Below are 15,562 nucleotides of genomic sequence, written 5' to 3'. Positions count from 1 at the left end.
CTCTAATCTTTCGATCAGAATCCCTTTCTTTCTTCCCTTCCAACCTCCCTTCCTTTCCTTTTTCTTTCTTTCTTTTATTTTTTTGCCTGGTCACATTCTCAGTACAATATTGAATGAAGTGGCAAGAGCAGACATCCTTGTCTTGTTCATGACATTAAGGGAAAAGCATTTAAATTTTTACCATTAAATATGATATCTTTAAGTTTTACATAGATGCCTTTTAGGGTGTAGTATTTAGGAAATTCTCTTCTATTTCTTATTTGTTGAAAGTTTTTATTAGTAATAGACAGTGGACTTTTTACATCTATTGAGAGGACCAGACTTTTTCTTCATTAGTGTGTTCACATGGTGAAACACTGATTGACTTTCGGTTTTTTTGTCTGTTTGTTTTTTGCTTTTAAAGATTTAATTTATTCATGAGAGACACAGAGAAAGAGAGCCAAAGGCACAGGCAGAGAGAGAAGCAGGCTCCATGTAGGGAGCACAATGTAGGACTCAATCCCAGGACTCCAGGATCATGCCCTGGGCTGAAGGCAGACTCTCAACCATTGAGCCACCCAGACGTCCCACCAATTGACTTTTGAATGTTTAATCAACCTAGCATTCTTGGAATTAAGCTCCACCTGGTCATGGTTAAATTATTACATATCGTTAGAATTAATTTCCTAGAATTTTCTTTAGAATTTTTACATGTATTTTCATATGGGATGTTGCTTTGTAGTTCTTTTCTTTCCGTATCTTTACCTGATTCTGGTATCCGCATAATACCCGCCTCGTAGAATGAGCTGGAATGATGTATTCCCTTTTCTTAAACTTTTTGGAAGAGTCTGTGTAGAATATGTATTACCTTTTCCTTAAATGTTTGGAACAATTCACCCGTGAAGTCATCTAGGCCTGAAATTTTCTTTGTGGGAAATTTCTTAACTACGAATTCAACTTCTGTAACAGAAATAGTGCTATTCAGTGAACTTTGGTAATTTGTGTTATTCATGAAAATTATCCATTTCAACTAAGTTGTCAAATTTAAAGGTATAAATTTGTTCATAATAATCCTTTATTATCCTTTTAATATTCATAGAATCAATAGTGATGTTACCACTTCCAGTTCTGACATTAGTAATCTGTGTTTTATTACTGATTAATCTAGTTAGAGGTTTATAATTTCTATTGATCTTTGCAAACAATCAGCGTTTGACTTCAAAGATTTTCTCTATTATTTTTGTTTCTTCTATCATTGGTTTATGCTCTGATCTTTATTATATCCTTTCCTATGCTTACTTTGCAGTTAACTTGATTTATTTCTCCCCTTCATTATTTAAAATGAAAGCTGAGGTCAGAAAACGAAACTCTTCTTTTTCATATCAGTGTTCGGCACTATAAGGACTGCTTTAGTAGCAATCCACAATTTTGAAATGCTCATTTCCATTTAGTTGAAAATATTTTCTTTCTTTTTTTCTTAAAGATTTTATTTATTTATTCATGAGAGACACAGAGAGAGAGAGAGGCAGAGACATAGGCAGAGGGAGAAGCAGGCTCCATGCAGGGAGCCCAACGTGGGACTCAATCCCGAGTCTCCAGGATCACACCCTGGGCTGAAGGCAGCGCTAAACCGCTGAGCCACCTGGGCTGCCCTGAAAATATTTTCTAATGCCCATTTTTAATTTTTCCATACCCAAGGAGTATTTAGAAATGTGTTACTTAGTTTCCATATATTCGGAGGTTTTCCAGATAACTTTTTGCATTAATTTTTTAATTTAACTTCAATGTAACCTGAGAATATACTTTATATTACTTACATCCTTTTAAATTTATCAAAACTAACCTTATGGTCCAGAATATGGTCTAACTTGGTTAAACATTGTGTGCACTTGAAAAGAATGTACATTCTGTTGCTGGGGGTGCTCTCTACCTGTCCATTAGGTCTGGCTGGTTGACAGTGTTGCTGATGCCTACTATTCATTTGTTGATTTCCTACTACTTGTTCTTTAATCATACAGGGGAGTATTAGAACTCTATCTATAAATAAATTTAGATGTATTCATTTCTTCTTATATTTCTATCATTTTTTGCATCATGTAAAAATGTCTGTCCCCTTTTCATGATGAAATCACCTTTTTTATCCCTGGCAGTATTCTCTACTCTGAAATATACTTTGATATTAATACAGTCATTTTAGTTTTATTGTGGCTAATCATTTTCCATCCTTTTACTTTTTAAGTTATTTATGTCCTTATATTTAAAGTATAATTTCTTGCAAGCAATATATAATTGGATCTTTTTTTAAAATTCAATGTGATAATCTCAACCTTTTAAATGGGCATTTAGACCAATTATAATTAATTTGATTACTGATATGGTTGGATTTAAGTCTACCAGCTGCTATTTATTTCCTACTATTTTAGTGATTGCTTTGCTGTTTATAGTTAACATGTTTAACTTATCAGTCTGTCTTCAAATAATATCATACTGTTTCAAGAATCTTAACAGTATGTTTAAGATTTCTCCTCTCTTGGGCATTTATGCTATACATTTTACTTATACATCTATTATCACCTCTACAATAACAATATGATTATTATTGTTTACACAATTATCTTTTGTAGAGATTCAAATAATAAGGAAAAATCTTACATATCTGCCGTTGTAATTACAATTATCAGAGACTTTTACTCCTTTTTATAGATCTGTAATTCCATCTGGTATTGTTTTTGGAAGATCTTTTTACTAAGTATAGAATTCGAGGTTGACAGTTTTTGCTTTTGGTACTTTCAACATGTTATTCAACTTTCTTCTTTGCATCATTTCCAACAAGAAAATATAATGTTCTCATCTTACTTACCCTGTATGTAGTGTCTTTTTTCTCTGGCTGCTTTTAAGATGTTCTCTATTGCTAACTTTTGAGCATTTATGATGTGTTTATGTAGTTTTCTTGTCTTTTATTTGGGGGAGGGGAATCTTAGAGCCTCTTCAATCTGTGGATTTACATTTTCCTCAATTTTGGAAATTTTTTAGCCATTAGATCTTCAGATACTTTTTCTGTCCCTCATCTCCTTTGCTTTAGGCACTCTAATTAGATGGTCTATGAAGTTATTCCATGGAAAGGGAAGTTATCCTTTGGCTCACTGATGTTCTTTTTCATCTTTTTAAGATTCTTCTCTGTGTTTCATTTTGGATAGCTTCTACTGCTATGTCTTCAAGTTTACTGATCTCTTCTTCTGCCATTAATCCCATCCAGAGTATTTTTCATTTTGCACATAGTAGTTCAATATGAGTCTTTTTATATCCATGTCTCTGCTTAGCTTTCAAACACATGGAATTAAAAGTAATGTTTTTGCTTGCTATTCTAAGATCTATATAGGTTCTGAGTCTGTTTCAACTGTATGATTATTCTGCTTATGACTGATTATGTTTTCCTCTTTACATGCCTGGTGATCTTTGACTGGATGCCAGACATTTTGACTTTTTCCTTGTTGGTTACTGTTCATTTTTGCATTTTGTCTTGTGCTGTGCTCTTAGATGCATTTAAGTTACCTGAAAATAGTTTGATAATTTTGAGTCGTGTTTTTTTTTTAAAAAGATTTTATTTATTTATTCATGAGAGACATACAGAGAGAGAGAGAGAGGCAAAGACACAGGCAGAGGGAGAAGCAGGCTCCATGCAGGGAGCCTGATGTGGGACTCGATCCCGGGACTCCAGAATCACGCCCTGGGCCGAAGGTGGCACTAAACCGCTGAGCCACCCAGGGATCCCCTTGAGTCATGCTTTTATAATTTGTTAGGCAGGTCCAGAGAAGTGCTCATTCTAAGGCTAATTATTTCCCATTACTGAGTAAGATCTTCCCAAGTTTCCCACCTGATGCCACATGAATTATGCGATTTTCTAGTCTGGCTGGTAGAATCAGTCAACATTCCCAGCCCTGTGGGAGTATGGGGCTCTATTCCTTCCAGTCCTGTCAGATTTTTTTTTTTTTTCTGGATTTCGGGTAGTTTCCTCATCTGCATACATGGAACAACATCACTCTGCTGAATACTTAAATAGGGCTCTCTGCAGATCTCTGTGGTTTTCTTTCTGTGCAGCTCTTGGCACCCTGTCCTCCAAATTCTAGCCACCTGGTTTCCCCACTCAGCTCCATTTCTTCAAATTAGAGAGCTACTGGGCTCACGCTGGGCTCCTCTTTAATGGGCCATTGTCTCTAAATTCTCTTAAGACAGCTGGGAAATCATAAGGGGCTCAAGTCATTGTTTTCATCCCTCAGAGATCACTGTGCTTGGCTGCCTAATATTCAGTAACTTGAAAACCACTGTTTAACATATTGTCTTTTATTATTATTATTTCAGGTGGTATTATGATTTTAGTCCCTATTATTTAAAATGAGCAGAAGTCCTAGATTTTTTATTTAGAACACAAAATTCAAAGTGAAATGCTGACAATGCGAGGAAATAAACACTTGGATAATAAAGGAAGGTATAAATATCTTCCTGATGTTTAGCTCTGTTTAGCAGCAGTACACTTCTTTGTTTACCAGCCTTATCATGCTCTGATACAGTCAACATTATCTATGCATTGTGTGGGACACTTAATCCTATGTGGGAAGCTCAGAGTGACCTCTAGTAAGGTCCTAACATACTCTCCAATGGAACTCGTTGTCATTATTCTGTTTTTTTTTTTTTTCGTTGCCATTATTCTTATGGAAAGGTAAGACTGGCTGGGGCGTTGTGCAAAGAGAAATGAATACTGCTCCACTTGCAAGAACTGTCAAGGGGCTATAACTCTGTTTCCTATCTGTCTGAGTTAAGAGCTATCATAAAAATTGGGTATTGTTCTTCGTAGTAAAACATATTCTCAAAGGGGTTAAGAAAAGAAAAGGTATTATTTGGGAAGAAGTCGGAGAGACTGCTGCCAAAACTCATGAGTTTTGAGCCTTGAGCTGTATTCTTACCATAGAAGTTTACTCTAGAGCCTTCAGGTGAGAAGTCCAAGGACTCCTACCTCATGTTTTACTTGTCCTAAGGACCAGAACAAATCTACTTGTCTCCCACCTACTAAAGATGTTGAGAATCAATTACCTGCTTGAAGCAATGGACAGGCGCTGGGACTGAACATGTTTCTTTTAGGTATTTGTCCCAGGTAAAATGACCTGTAAAGGAAATAGAAATCTCTATCACAGTCAACTTCCTAAAAAGTCCTTTTGGGCTGTAATCTAGACTAAACATTAGGTGTAAGAAAAAACTTATTTTCCCCTACTGGGCTCAAGAGTAGAAATCTAGGGGTAGAAATCTAGGGGTAGAAATCTAGGTGACCAGAGTGGATCATTTTAGGTCAATGTTTTAACATCATGGTCTGAAGATGACCTTACATGTTCTTCATGTTAGTCCTTAAAGTGATCCAAATGCCAGAGCAAGATATATCAGAATCTCACAGAAATGTCCAGGAAGTTTGTGGACAGCAGAACAGCAGACATAGAGTGTGGGTGAGGAGAATCTTTCTGAACACCTGACTCCTGAACAGATCCCTTAATACCATCAAATGATAGCTTTTAACACCCAATACAGTTGGATCCCATCATCTTAGCTCAGAAAGAATGAAGGAGAGAATAGGGTAAAATGGTTTGATGGCATGAAAAGCCAGAATAAGTGAGATTATACTTGAATCCTTCCTCTCTCTCTCTTACCCATCCCCAATCCACTCCCATTCTTGCCACAGCTGTGCTGCTGAGGTGCAAAATGACAAAGATCTGGTACTTTACAGAAAAGTAGGTCCTTGGTAGCATTTCTGATGAGAGTAACTAAGAATAAGTTAGGGACTCTACAGGATCTTTTAGCCTCTTAAAGTGGCTTTCAGAGCCTCTCAAAATTTGAGGAACACTGCGCTAGAGAAAGTCTTCAAGGTAACACTGCTGGGGTCAGGGAAAACATTTTAACGAACAAGCGGTTAAATATATATATATCTATCTTATAAAATCACAAAAGATGACTAAGTTCTTTATTAAAGGTTAAATCAATTACCAATCTCCCCCTAATACCCACCTAGAGGTGACCCCATGATGGTGCAGGGAAGATCCCAGAGACTCTCACAAACTAAAATACTGTAGCAAACCAGCATTTCTTGATGTTTCCTCTGCAGTGGAGTAGCACAGGGCCACTTTGGACCATGTAAAAAGCACTAGATGTTGGGAATAAAAATGATTCACTGAATGATGAAATCTAAATCACTTCAAAGATGTTGCCAAGACTTTATATACTCTATTGACTTTACAGCTTCTGTTTTAAAACTGGTCCCTTTCCCATCATCCTTAAGCAAGCCAAATAGATTTGGCCAGAAATCATGATCAGTTCTGAACCACTTAACCTACTGGCCAGTGATTAACTATCGTGAATACAGAGTCCATAAGGTAAATGGGATAGATATTTCTTGGAATCAAGATTTAAAGAGCTTATCAGAATGTAATAAAGAGTTTGCTCTTAGCTGAGACATCCCTACACCAAAGAATGAATAGATTTCATCACTATTTGCTGTTAGAAAAAGAAAACATTAAAAAGTACTATCCCATTCTTACAAATAAAGGTTGAGTCACATAGAAAGTCTGGGATTTGAGTGAACTGCAACTCCTGCAACTCCAGCATCTATGGCAGCACTGTCCACTAAAACCTCCTGTAATGACAGAAATGTTTTGTGTCTGTGTTGTCCAGCAAGGCAGCCACTAAGCCACGGGTAACTACTGAACACTTGAGATGTGTGAGTGAGAAATTTAAATTTAAATTACTTTGATTTAATTTAAATTCCTACATCTAGTTAACAGCTACTGTATCAGACAGCGCAGGTCTAGAGGTTTGGTCAGTCCTGGGTAATTGCTTGTAGTAGCTTGAGTTCTGACCACAAGCACCCAAGAGACTTTGGTTTTAAAAATTATGGCAGTATCAGGGGTACCAAAATAGTTGAGGTATTAATTATAGTTCTCTATTACACATCAATTTTGGTAATCAGTCCCTTGTTAGGCAAGAAACCTCACATCTTTCTCCATTTAGAGAACACCCTATTACCAACTGAATGAAAATGAATCTGTTTGTTAAAAGCAGTTCACCAACTGTAATTGAACCATACCTAGATTAGTATTTTTCTTAAATTTTGCTGCTTATGCTTCCTAGGGCTTAGTCTCTTAATTTCAGGTAAATTGCAAACAAGTTAATTTTTATTGACTCAATAAGAATGTTTGAGCACCTACTGTAATGCCCATAATGGAGCCAAATGTCATCTCCATATGTCTACTACATCTCCAACTACACACACAAAAATAGGACAGGCAGCAAGGTATAGATCAGGGAGGGGTCAGCAAGCATTCTGTAAAGGACCAGACTGTAAAAATTTTACCCTTTGTGGGCCACACAATCTCTGTCACAAATACTCAGCTGTGCACTGTAGCCTGAAAATGACCACAGATAATATGTACATGAATCAACATGGCTGTTGATCCCACTAAAACTTTATTTATAAAAATAGGCAGTGGGCTGGATTTGCCAACCCTTGGCATAGATCATTGATTCCCAAATGTTACTTAGCACCAGAATCTCCTAAATAATTTTTCTCATTTCTTTCAATCAAGTTTTGGGCCCCATCTTCAGAGGTACTCATTCAATGGGCTTTGGGTGTGGTCTGAAAATCTGTATTTTCAAAGGTTCCCTAAGTAATTCTGATTCACATCTGTGTCTAGGAATTACTGGTGTAGTTAAAAGAATGTAATATTGAGAGTCAGAAGAAGCTGGATAAAGTGTTGGTTTTTTTTTTTTTTAAGATTTTGTTTATTTATTTGAGAGAGAGAGAGAGAATATAAGGAGGGAGGAGGGGCAGAGGGAGAGGAAAAGCAGACACCCCCGCCCCCCCACTAAGCAGGGAGCCGAATGAAGGGCTCAATCCCAGGACCCCAGGATCATGACCTGAGCTGAAGGAAGATGCTTAACCGACTACACTCCTAAAGTCTTGTTTCTATAACTATCTTGGATAAATTATTTAATCCTTCCAAGTATCAGTTTGCTCATCATAAGGATAGAGATAGTATCTATCATGCAAAATTGTACACACACTTATTCATTCAATAAATATTTATTAAACTCCATCCAAGTACAAAAGCACTGTGTTAAATGTAAGAGGAATAAGACAGACATGGTTCCTAAATTCATGGAGCTTGCAGTTTAGAAATAAGCAGAGATATTAAATAAATAATAACAAATAATCTGATATAATTATGATAAATTTAAATTAATGAGGTAGTATAGATTGCCTTGAGAATGCAGAACAGGAAAATTTGATCTGTTACTGGGGTCAAGGATTACTGTGAAGATTAATATTATTAACTCATGTAAGTATAATGTTTTATAATTTACAAAATGATTTCAATTATTCATTCAACTGATGTTTGAATATTCCTCTATGTGCCAGGTAGTATTCTCAGTGCTGGGATAAGACAAGTGGTCCCTGCCCTCATGGAATTTACATTCTGGTAGATGAGACACAATTAACACATAACCAAATAAATAAGTTAATAAGTGGTAAGTATTTGAAGGAAATAAAATAATGTGATGGACAGAGGCTAGGAACTATCTTAGATGGCGAAGTTATGGACAGATGCTCTAGAAAGGAATCACTGGACCTGAGACTTTACAGATAAGAAAAAAAGTCATCTCGTTTATATTACTGAATAACGCTTATGAAAGTATCTTATAAACTCTAATGCAGGGATCCCTGGGTGGCGCAGCGGTTTGGCGCCTGCCTTTGGCCCAGGGCACGATCCTGGAGACCTGGGATCGAATCCCACATCGGGCTCCCGGTGCATGGAGCCTGCTTCTCCCTCTGCCTGTGTCTCTGCCTCTCTCTCTCTCTGTGACTATCATAAATAAATAAAAAAATTTTTTAAAATGATAAACCTCATTAAAAAAAAGAAATACTTAAACTCTAATGCATATGACTTGATAGTTATACTTATTAGGAAGTGAAATCCCTGCCCTGAAGAGACACACTACATAGAAGTACCTTTAAAAAATTAAAAATCCCCAAAATGTCAAGCACAAGGATCCACCAAGTCGAATGCATAAATACCTTTCCCTAATACTCGTTCATTCAACAAATACTTACTGCACACCTACTATGTGCCAATCCTAGCTCTAGGCACTAGTGATATATAGCAAAGAATAAAATAGCCAAAGTCTCTGTCCACATGGAGCTTACTTTCTAAAGGGGAAGAAAAACAATAAATAAATAAATATGTCAGTTGCTTTAGAGGGCAATAGAGAGACACATTTTATGTGGCCCCTGTTTGGCCTTTTTCAAATAAAGAGAAAAGAAAGCAAGGTAAAAGGGAAAGAGTGCTGAGGTTATGTGTGTCCTATGTTAGGCAGATAGTCAAGAAAGGCATTTTGATGGGGTGATATAAAAGTTGAGACCTCAAGCTCCCTCTAGCCTCTGCTTGAATACTTCCAATGATGATAAATTCCTTATTTATTTATTATTCCATAGTACAAATGGATAGACTTTAACCTTTATAGTCGGTCTAAGTCTGCTTTCTTTTAACCTCTACCTATTGGTCCCAGGCATAATATACACAAACCTCTCTTTCTAAATATGTCCCAAATCCCTCAAATGCTGGTAATTTGACCTGGTTACATGAGGCACCTCTACTCATGCTGGTTACTATTTGGCCACATTTCTCTACAAGAACTCTACCCTCATTCCACCTTAAGTGTGGAACCTAAATTCCTAAGAGAAATAAAGATAATCATAGTCTTTAGGTCAGAAATTCTTCCCCAAGATTACTGTCTGAAAACTGTTCCACAGTTTATATGTGCCATAATTTATATTAGTTAACAAAAGTATCTGCTATATGCTCTCAATGGTCATATAAGCATTTTCTAATTTTTTTTTAGCATTTTCTAATTTTTGATGAGTATTTTTTGTATATATCTTTTAACATTTTTAAGATTATCACTTTAGGGCAAGTGGGGGGAATGAATGGACGAAGAGCAGACATATTTTATATTTTGATACAATATAATTCCTGCCAATAGTGCATAAGAAAATGTTTCTTTTTTTTAAAGATTTATTTATTTATTTATTATTTATTTATTTATTTATTTATTTATTTATTTATTTATTTATTTATGATAGAGAGAGACAGAGAGAGAGAGAGAGAGAGAGAGAGGCAGAGACACAGGAGGACAGAGAAGCAGGCTCCATGCTGGGAGCCCGATGTGGGACTTGATCCCGGGACTCCAGGATTGTGCCTTAGGCCAAATGCAGGCAAACCGCTGAGCCACCCAGGGATCCCCAAGAAAATGTTTCTTATATCCTTGATAAAACTGCTTTAATAAAAAAAAATAAAATAAATAAAACTGCTTTAATAATCTCTATACTTTGGTTAAATCTTACCAGAGAAAAAACAAAATACTATTACACTTTTATTTTCAATTCTTTGATTACTAATAAAGTTGAAGATCTTTTTAGGCTTTTTAGTCCATTTATATTTTATTTTTATCATTTTTTCACTGAGGTATTCTTTGGTTTTCTCACAGATTCTAAGAGTTCCATGTAGATTAAGGATATTAATCCTTTGCCTGTCATGTATCTTGAAGACATCTGTCTCTATCTGCTAGAATTTACCCTTCAATTTCTCTGTCTTATTCTTTATGACTTCTTGGCTTTTACATCATGCTTTCTTCAATATTTAAGAAACACTAAACCATGTTTTCTTCTAGGATTTCTCAGGTTTCACTTTTTTTTTTTTTTACATTTAAATGTGTGATCTATCTCAAATTTATTTTCAGAGATAAGGCAAAGATGCTGCTTTCTTTTCACCTTTATTCAATAAATGTGCTCACCACAATTTATTGAATAAATCACCTTCTCCCCATTGATTGGGGACATTGAAATGTCACCTTGATCACATATTAATTTCTTATATACATTTAGACCTATCTCTGGTCTCTGTTCTGTTCCTCTCATTAGTCTGTTCCAGCACAAGGAGCACTTCGTTTCATGTAATTTCAAAACCAATTTAAATAGAGCAAGTATTTTTTATAAGGCATACCCTAAACCATGTTTTTTTGGCACTTTCAAATGAGTAGTAAGTTATGGCATATCGAGCACTAATAAGACCTAGACATTTTTAAATGCCCAAAGCTTAAGTTTATGAATACACAGTGGTTCATTCTCAAAACAGTGTCCATAGGCCTTTGAGATTAGTAACTTGATAATTTTTAATCCATCATCTAAAGATAAAACACCATGCCAAAAAGAAATGTCTGACTCTCCCTGTTTCCCAGAACAAATCTCAACATTTCCTAGCTTCTGTAACATCCTGTTCATACCTTTATTTTCATACTTCTCACATCATCCATTTATTTAAGCTCTTTACAGATAGCAGCTATCTTTATTATTATTATTTTTAATCTTCATTGTTTAACACAGTGCCTGAAACTTACCACTGGCTCCATAAAAGTTTAGTGAATGAAAAGTGAGTGAAAAGTAGAAGCAAGCATGCAACAGTGCTACTCTTTTCTGGACTAGTGAAATCACACCTGGGATATCAAATTTAGTTCTAAGAACTAACAAACCAAAGCCTAAATGAAGCCACACAAAATCACATCACCTGAGGAACAGCTGAAGGATCAATGAACATTCAGCTTGAAGAGGCAAGCAAAGTCTTGGAGCCATTTTTTCATCTAACCATCCATTCATCTATCCATTCAACAAATCTATTTATCATGTGTATCAAAGCATTGTGCTGGGCACTGAAGATACAACTATGATCAAAATATTGTTCTTGCCCTTACAGAGCTTCACTGAGGGCCAGAAATTAAACAACCAACTATAATAAAGTATGTTAAGTACTATAGTTGGCTACAGAGGGTGCTCTAGGAGGGCTTGTGGAAGGATTCCCAGAGAAAGTAACCTCTACACTTCTAAATTAAAGTGTTAAAATGATAAACAGCAAGTCGGCCAAGACAAAAATTTTTTTAAAGATTATTTATTTGAGAGAGAGAGAGAATGCACAAGCAGAGGGGAGGAGGAGGTAGACTCCCCTCTGAGGGGGGAGCCCAATGTGGGGCTGGATCCCAGGAACCTGAGATTATGATCTGAGCTGAAGGCAGATGCTTTAACTGACTGAGCCACCCAGGAAATTTGAGAGAAAATTCTTTGAAGAATCTTTTGTTTTAGTCTGAAAGAAAAGCATGTATAAAGACCCAGAAGTAAGAAAAGGTACCTCTAAAGACTGAATATTTTGGTATGGCTAATGGATAGAGTTTAAAAAAAAAGAGAAGAAGAAAAAGAAAAAAAAAAAAAACCCAAGACAAAATCAGAGAGGGAAACCCGTAAGAGACTCTTAATCATAGGAAACAAGCTGAGGGCTGCAGGAGGGGAGGGTGGTGGGGGACAGGGTAACTGGGTGATGGACATTAAGAAGGGCACAGGATATAATGAGTACTGGGTATTATATAAGACTGATTGGGGATCCCTGGGTGGCTCAGCGGTTTGGCCCCTGCCTTCAGCCCAGGACGTGATCCTGGAGTCCCAGGATCAAGTCCCACATCAGGCTCCCCGCAGGGAGCCTGCTTCTCCCTCTGCCTGTGTCTCTCATGAATAAGTAAATAAAATCTTAAAAAAAATAAAAAAGACTGATCAATCACTGACCTGAGTTTCTGAAACCAATAACCCATTATATGTCAATTAATTGAATTTAAATAAAATAAAAAATAAAAGTAAAAAAAATAAATAGAAACTCATGCTAAAATTAAAAAAAAACAAAAACAGAAAAGCGGTTTTAGATCAAAGTGGTGTTCAGGTATCAGAAAGTCTCCTACACCACATTAATAAGAAGCCCTGAAGGCTCTGGGGGAAGAGTCATTCTGTCTACAGTGTGAAGGAAGGATTAGAGGAGGACAAGGCTGAAGGCAGGAAGACTAATTAGGAAGCTATTCTAATAACCCAGGTATGAGATAATGGTGCTTCAACTAGGAAGGTAGCATGGCAGTGAACAGGCAGTCCCTAGAGGTGCTTTCTAATAACTAGAGGTTGGTGAATGAAAAATTGGCTAAACTATTCCATATTGCCCTGAAAGTTGTAAGTATGATTGACAGAAAATTTACAAAAAAACAAATCAGGGGCCCAATAAATATCTGTCTGAATATGAAGAGAGTTCCTGAGGATGCTGTAAGTCCCCAACAACTTTGAGGATTTCAAGACAAGGCATTTTATAAGATACTCAAAATGTCAAATTTGAAATGCTGGGCCAAGTTAGATTACCTTAAGGTCTTTTCCAAACTTGGAGATTCTAAAAATCTACTGAATTTCATTTCAGTTTGATATTTGGGGTTGCTCTCTATGCCTGATGGGCAAAATGAAACCTGCAGGATCAACTCATCAGAAGCTATGCCTGGCTATGCTTGTGTTATGTTGGCACAGCTTCTACTCCTTGTACAAGGAAAAATATACTCTCAAATTTTAACATTGCTCTATGTACTCCATGCTAAATTGAGTATCCACTTTTTACAATTACCTACCAACAAAATAGATTGTTCACAGCATACCTTGTCACTGAACCATATGTAATTGTTACCATATTAGCAACAGAACCAAAATCAGCAGCAGCTCTGAGTACCTTCCATTTGCCTACACCATGCCACACAGTGTTCAATATCTCCTAAGTTCATTATAACCAGAAAAGTATGTTTTATTGCCAGTTTAAAGATGAAGAAATAGGCTCAGAAAGATTAAGTAATTTTCTCAAAGTCACAAAACTGGTAAGTAGGGAACAGGGATTTGAATGAAGGGCTATCTGATTCTTATGTCTGTGCTATTTCTATCATACACCAATGCCTTAGCTTGAGGCAAGATTTAAGTCCTTAAAAAGTGATTCTCATTTATTGTTTATCAAGTGCTAGGCCCTTTACCTACATTATTTCATTTCAATCATTTTTTTCAGCTCACATTCATAGAATACTTCACTTCAAAGAATGTTCCAAGATTTGACTTAGAGTAATTATCTGAGGATAGTTCCTCAACCGAATGAAAATAACAACATCCAAAGGTGAAAAGTATTTGAGAGGTTTTAAGATGCTTTCACATCTATTAGCTCACATAATCTTCTTAAAAACCCTGTGAAGTAGGGAGAATGGGATTATTATCCCCATTTTCCAAGTTAGAAAACTAAGGATCGTCATCACAAAATTATTAAGTGTAGCAGACTTTCGAAGAACCCAGGAGTTCTGACTCCTAGTCTAGTGTTCTACGCTATCTTTTTTGTCAGTTGGCAATAAAAGTAATGGTTTTGGAAGAAAAGGCAAGAGGGAATAAAAAGATAGTGATCATAATAGAGCTGAACACATGAAGTTGCAGTAACAAAATATATAAAAATATCTGAACAAAAACTGATAAAGGCATTAGGATAATAATATTTATATAATATAGATTTTAAAGGACTAAGAAGTTAAGACTGAAGTTTATGTAGAAATCCTGAAGGCTGATTAAGAATTATTAACATTAACATTATTTCTTGAATCCTAGTCCTGAGGTACACCCTGTAGGGATGAAAACTAAATGTAGTAGCACTTTGATTCTTGCTATTTCGATTGTTAATATTTCTGATTGTGTTTAGTTAAAATTTAAAGAAAATATTTAGGTTAAATTTCAGTTCAATATATCTCATGAATAATTTCTTTTGGGAAAACCCCACCAAATTCTGATTTATGGACCATCAGGGTTTGTTTTAGTTCTAGATTCAGTGAATTAAGAGTAACTTCCAGTTTGGGTCAGCCCCTGTGCCTCCCCTACCCCTCATCTTTGTTAGCTTGGTCTGCACCTCCTGATAAGGACTGGCTGCAAAGGCTCCTAAAGCAGATGAGCACAGGACTCACTAGCCCATGGGACACACAGCATAGCATTCTTTTCCAAGTCACACTCTAATCTCTGGTTTGGTTAGTATTCATATTTAACAGAAATACAAGAAAGAAGTCTTACCTAGTTCCAGGATGTCAGTAGCTTCTATTAAAGAAAAAAATGTTACAGTGTAAGTCATCATGACAAACATGCCAAAATGATAGAAAGGTAAAGTTCTGGGGTAAAATGAAGGCTTGAGAGTTTGTGTAATCCAACCCTCTCATTTTAAAAGATACTGAATGTGTTACTAGTAGTTGTGGAATATACCGCCTAATTCTGCCTCACTCCTAAGGCTAAACTCTTAGAAACTGGAAATGCAGACAGGCCAAGCAATCAGGCCTAAGGCTAGGAAGCTAATTTGGAATTACCTGTATTTAGAGTCCTGATTTCTGGTTCAAAACAAAGCAAATTGCTTTTGATAGTCACCACTACAAACTCTAATGTTTGCTTGTGCTTTAATAAGTGAGTTCTTTGTACCACAGCCCTCTAAGAACAGAGGTTTCATGGTAAGAGATGTCAAACTAAATTTTTCCATGCTACATAGTTTTTTTTTTTTCCTTACCTTGATATTGGGATGCAGACTCTGAGAGATGACCATATTTGTGTTTTCTAACATCATTCCAGTCTATTACTGCAGGA

At 36.2% G+C, this 15,562-nt stretch overlaps 1 protein-coding gene across 16 annotated transcripts in view; it reads right to left on the bottom strand.

Annotated features, from left to right (window-relative positions):
• Positions 1-15,562, bottom strand: part of SCMH1 (Scm polycomb group protein homolog 1) — a 176,280-nt gene that overhangs the window by 105,212 nt on the left and 55,506 nt on the right. For 5 of the 16 annotated variants that reach the window (XM_077844492.1, XM_077844503.1, XM_077844493.1 and 2 more), the window contains 5 exons: positions 15,486-15,554; positions 15,005-15,028; positions 6,558-6,652; positions 6,028-6,163; positions 5,068-5,138 (listed from right to left, as the gene is read on the bottom strand). In XM_077844492.1, the coding sequence (XP_077700618.1) occupies positions 5,068-5,138; positions 6,028-6,163; positions 6,558-6,652; positions 15,005-15,028; positions 15,486-15,554 (395 nt within the window). Of the gene's footprint in view, positions 1-5,067; positions 5,139-6,027; positions 6,164-6,557; positions 6,653-7,369; positions 7,422-9,127; positions 9,224-15,004; positions 15,029-15,485; positions 15,555-15,562 lie in introns of all 16 variants that reach the window. The other 11 variants (XM_077844496.1, XM_077844497.1, XM_077844504.1 and 8 more) reach the window with 5 other exon arrangements.

Source organism: Canis aureus, chromosome 13 (genome assembly GCF_053574225.1).
Source record: "Canis aureus isolate CA01 chromosome 13, VMU_Caureus_v.1.0, whole genome shotgun sequence".
Lineage (NCBI taxonomy): Eukaryota > Metazoa > Chordata > Mammalia > Carnivora > Canidae > Canis > Canis aureus.
Note: the sequence above shows the minus strand (reverse complement) of the source record. Positions and strands in the feature narration are given on the sequence as shown.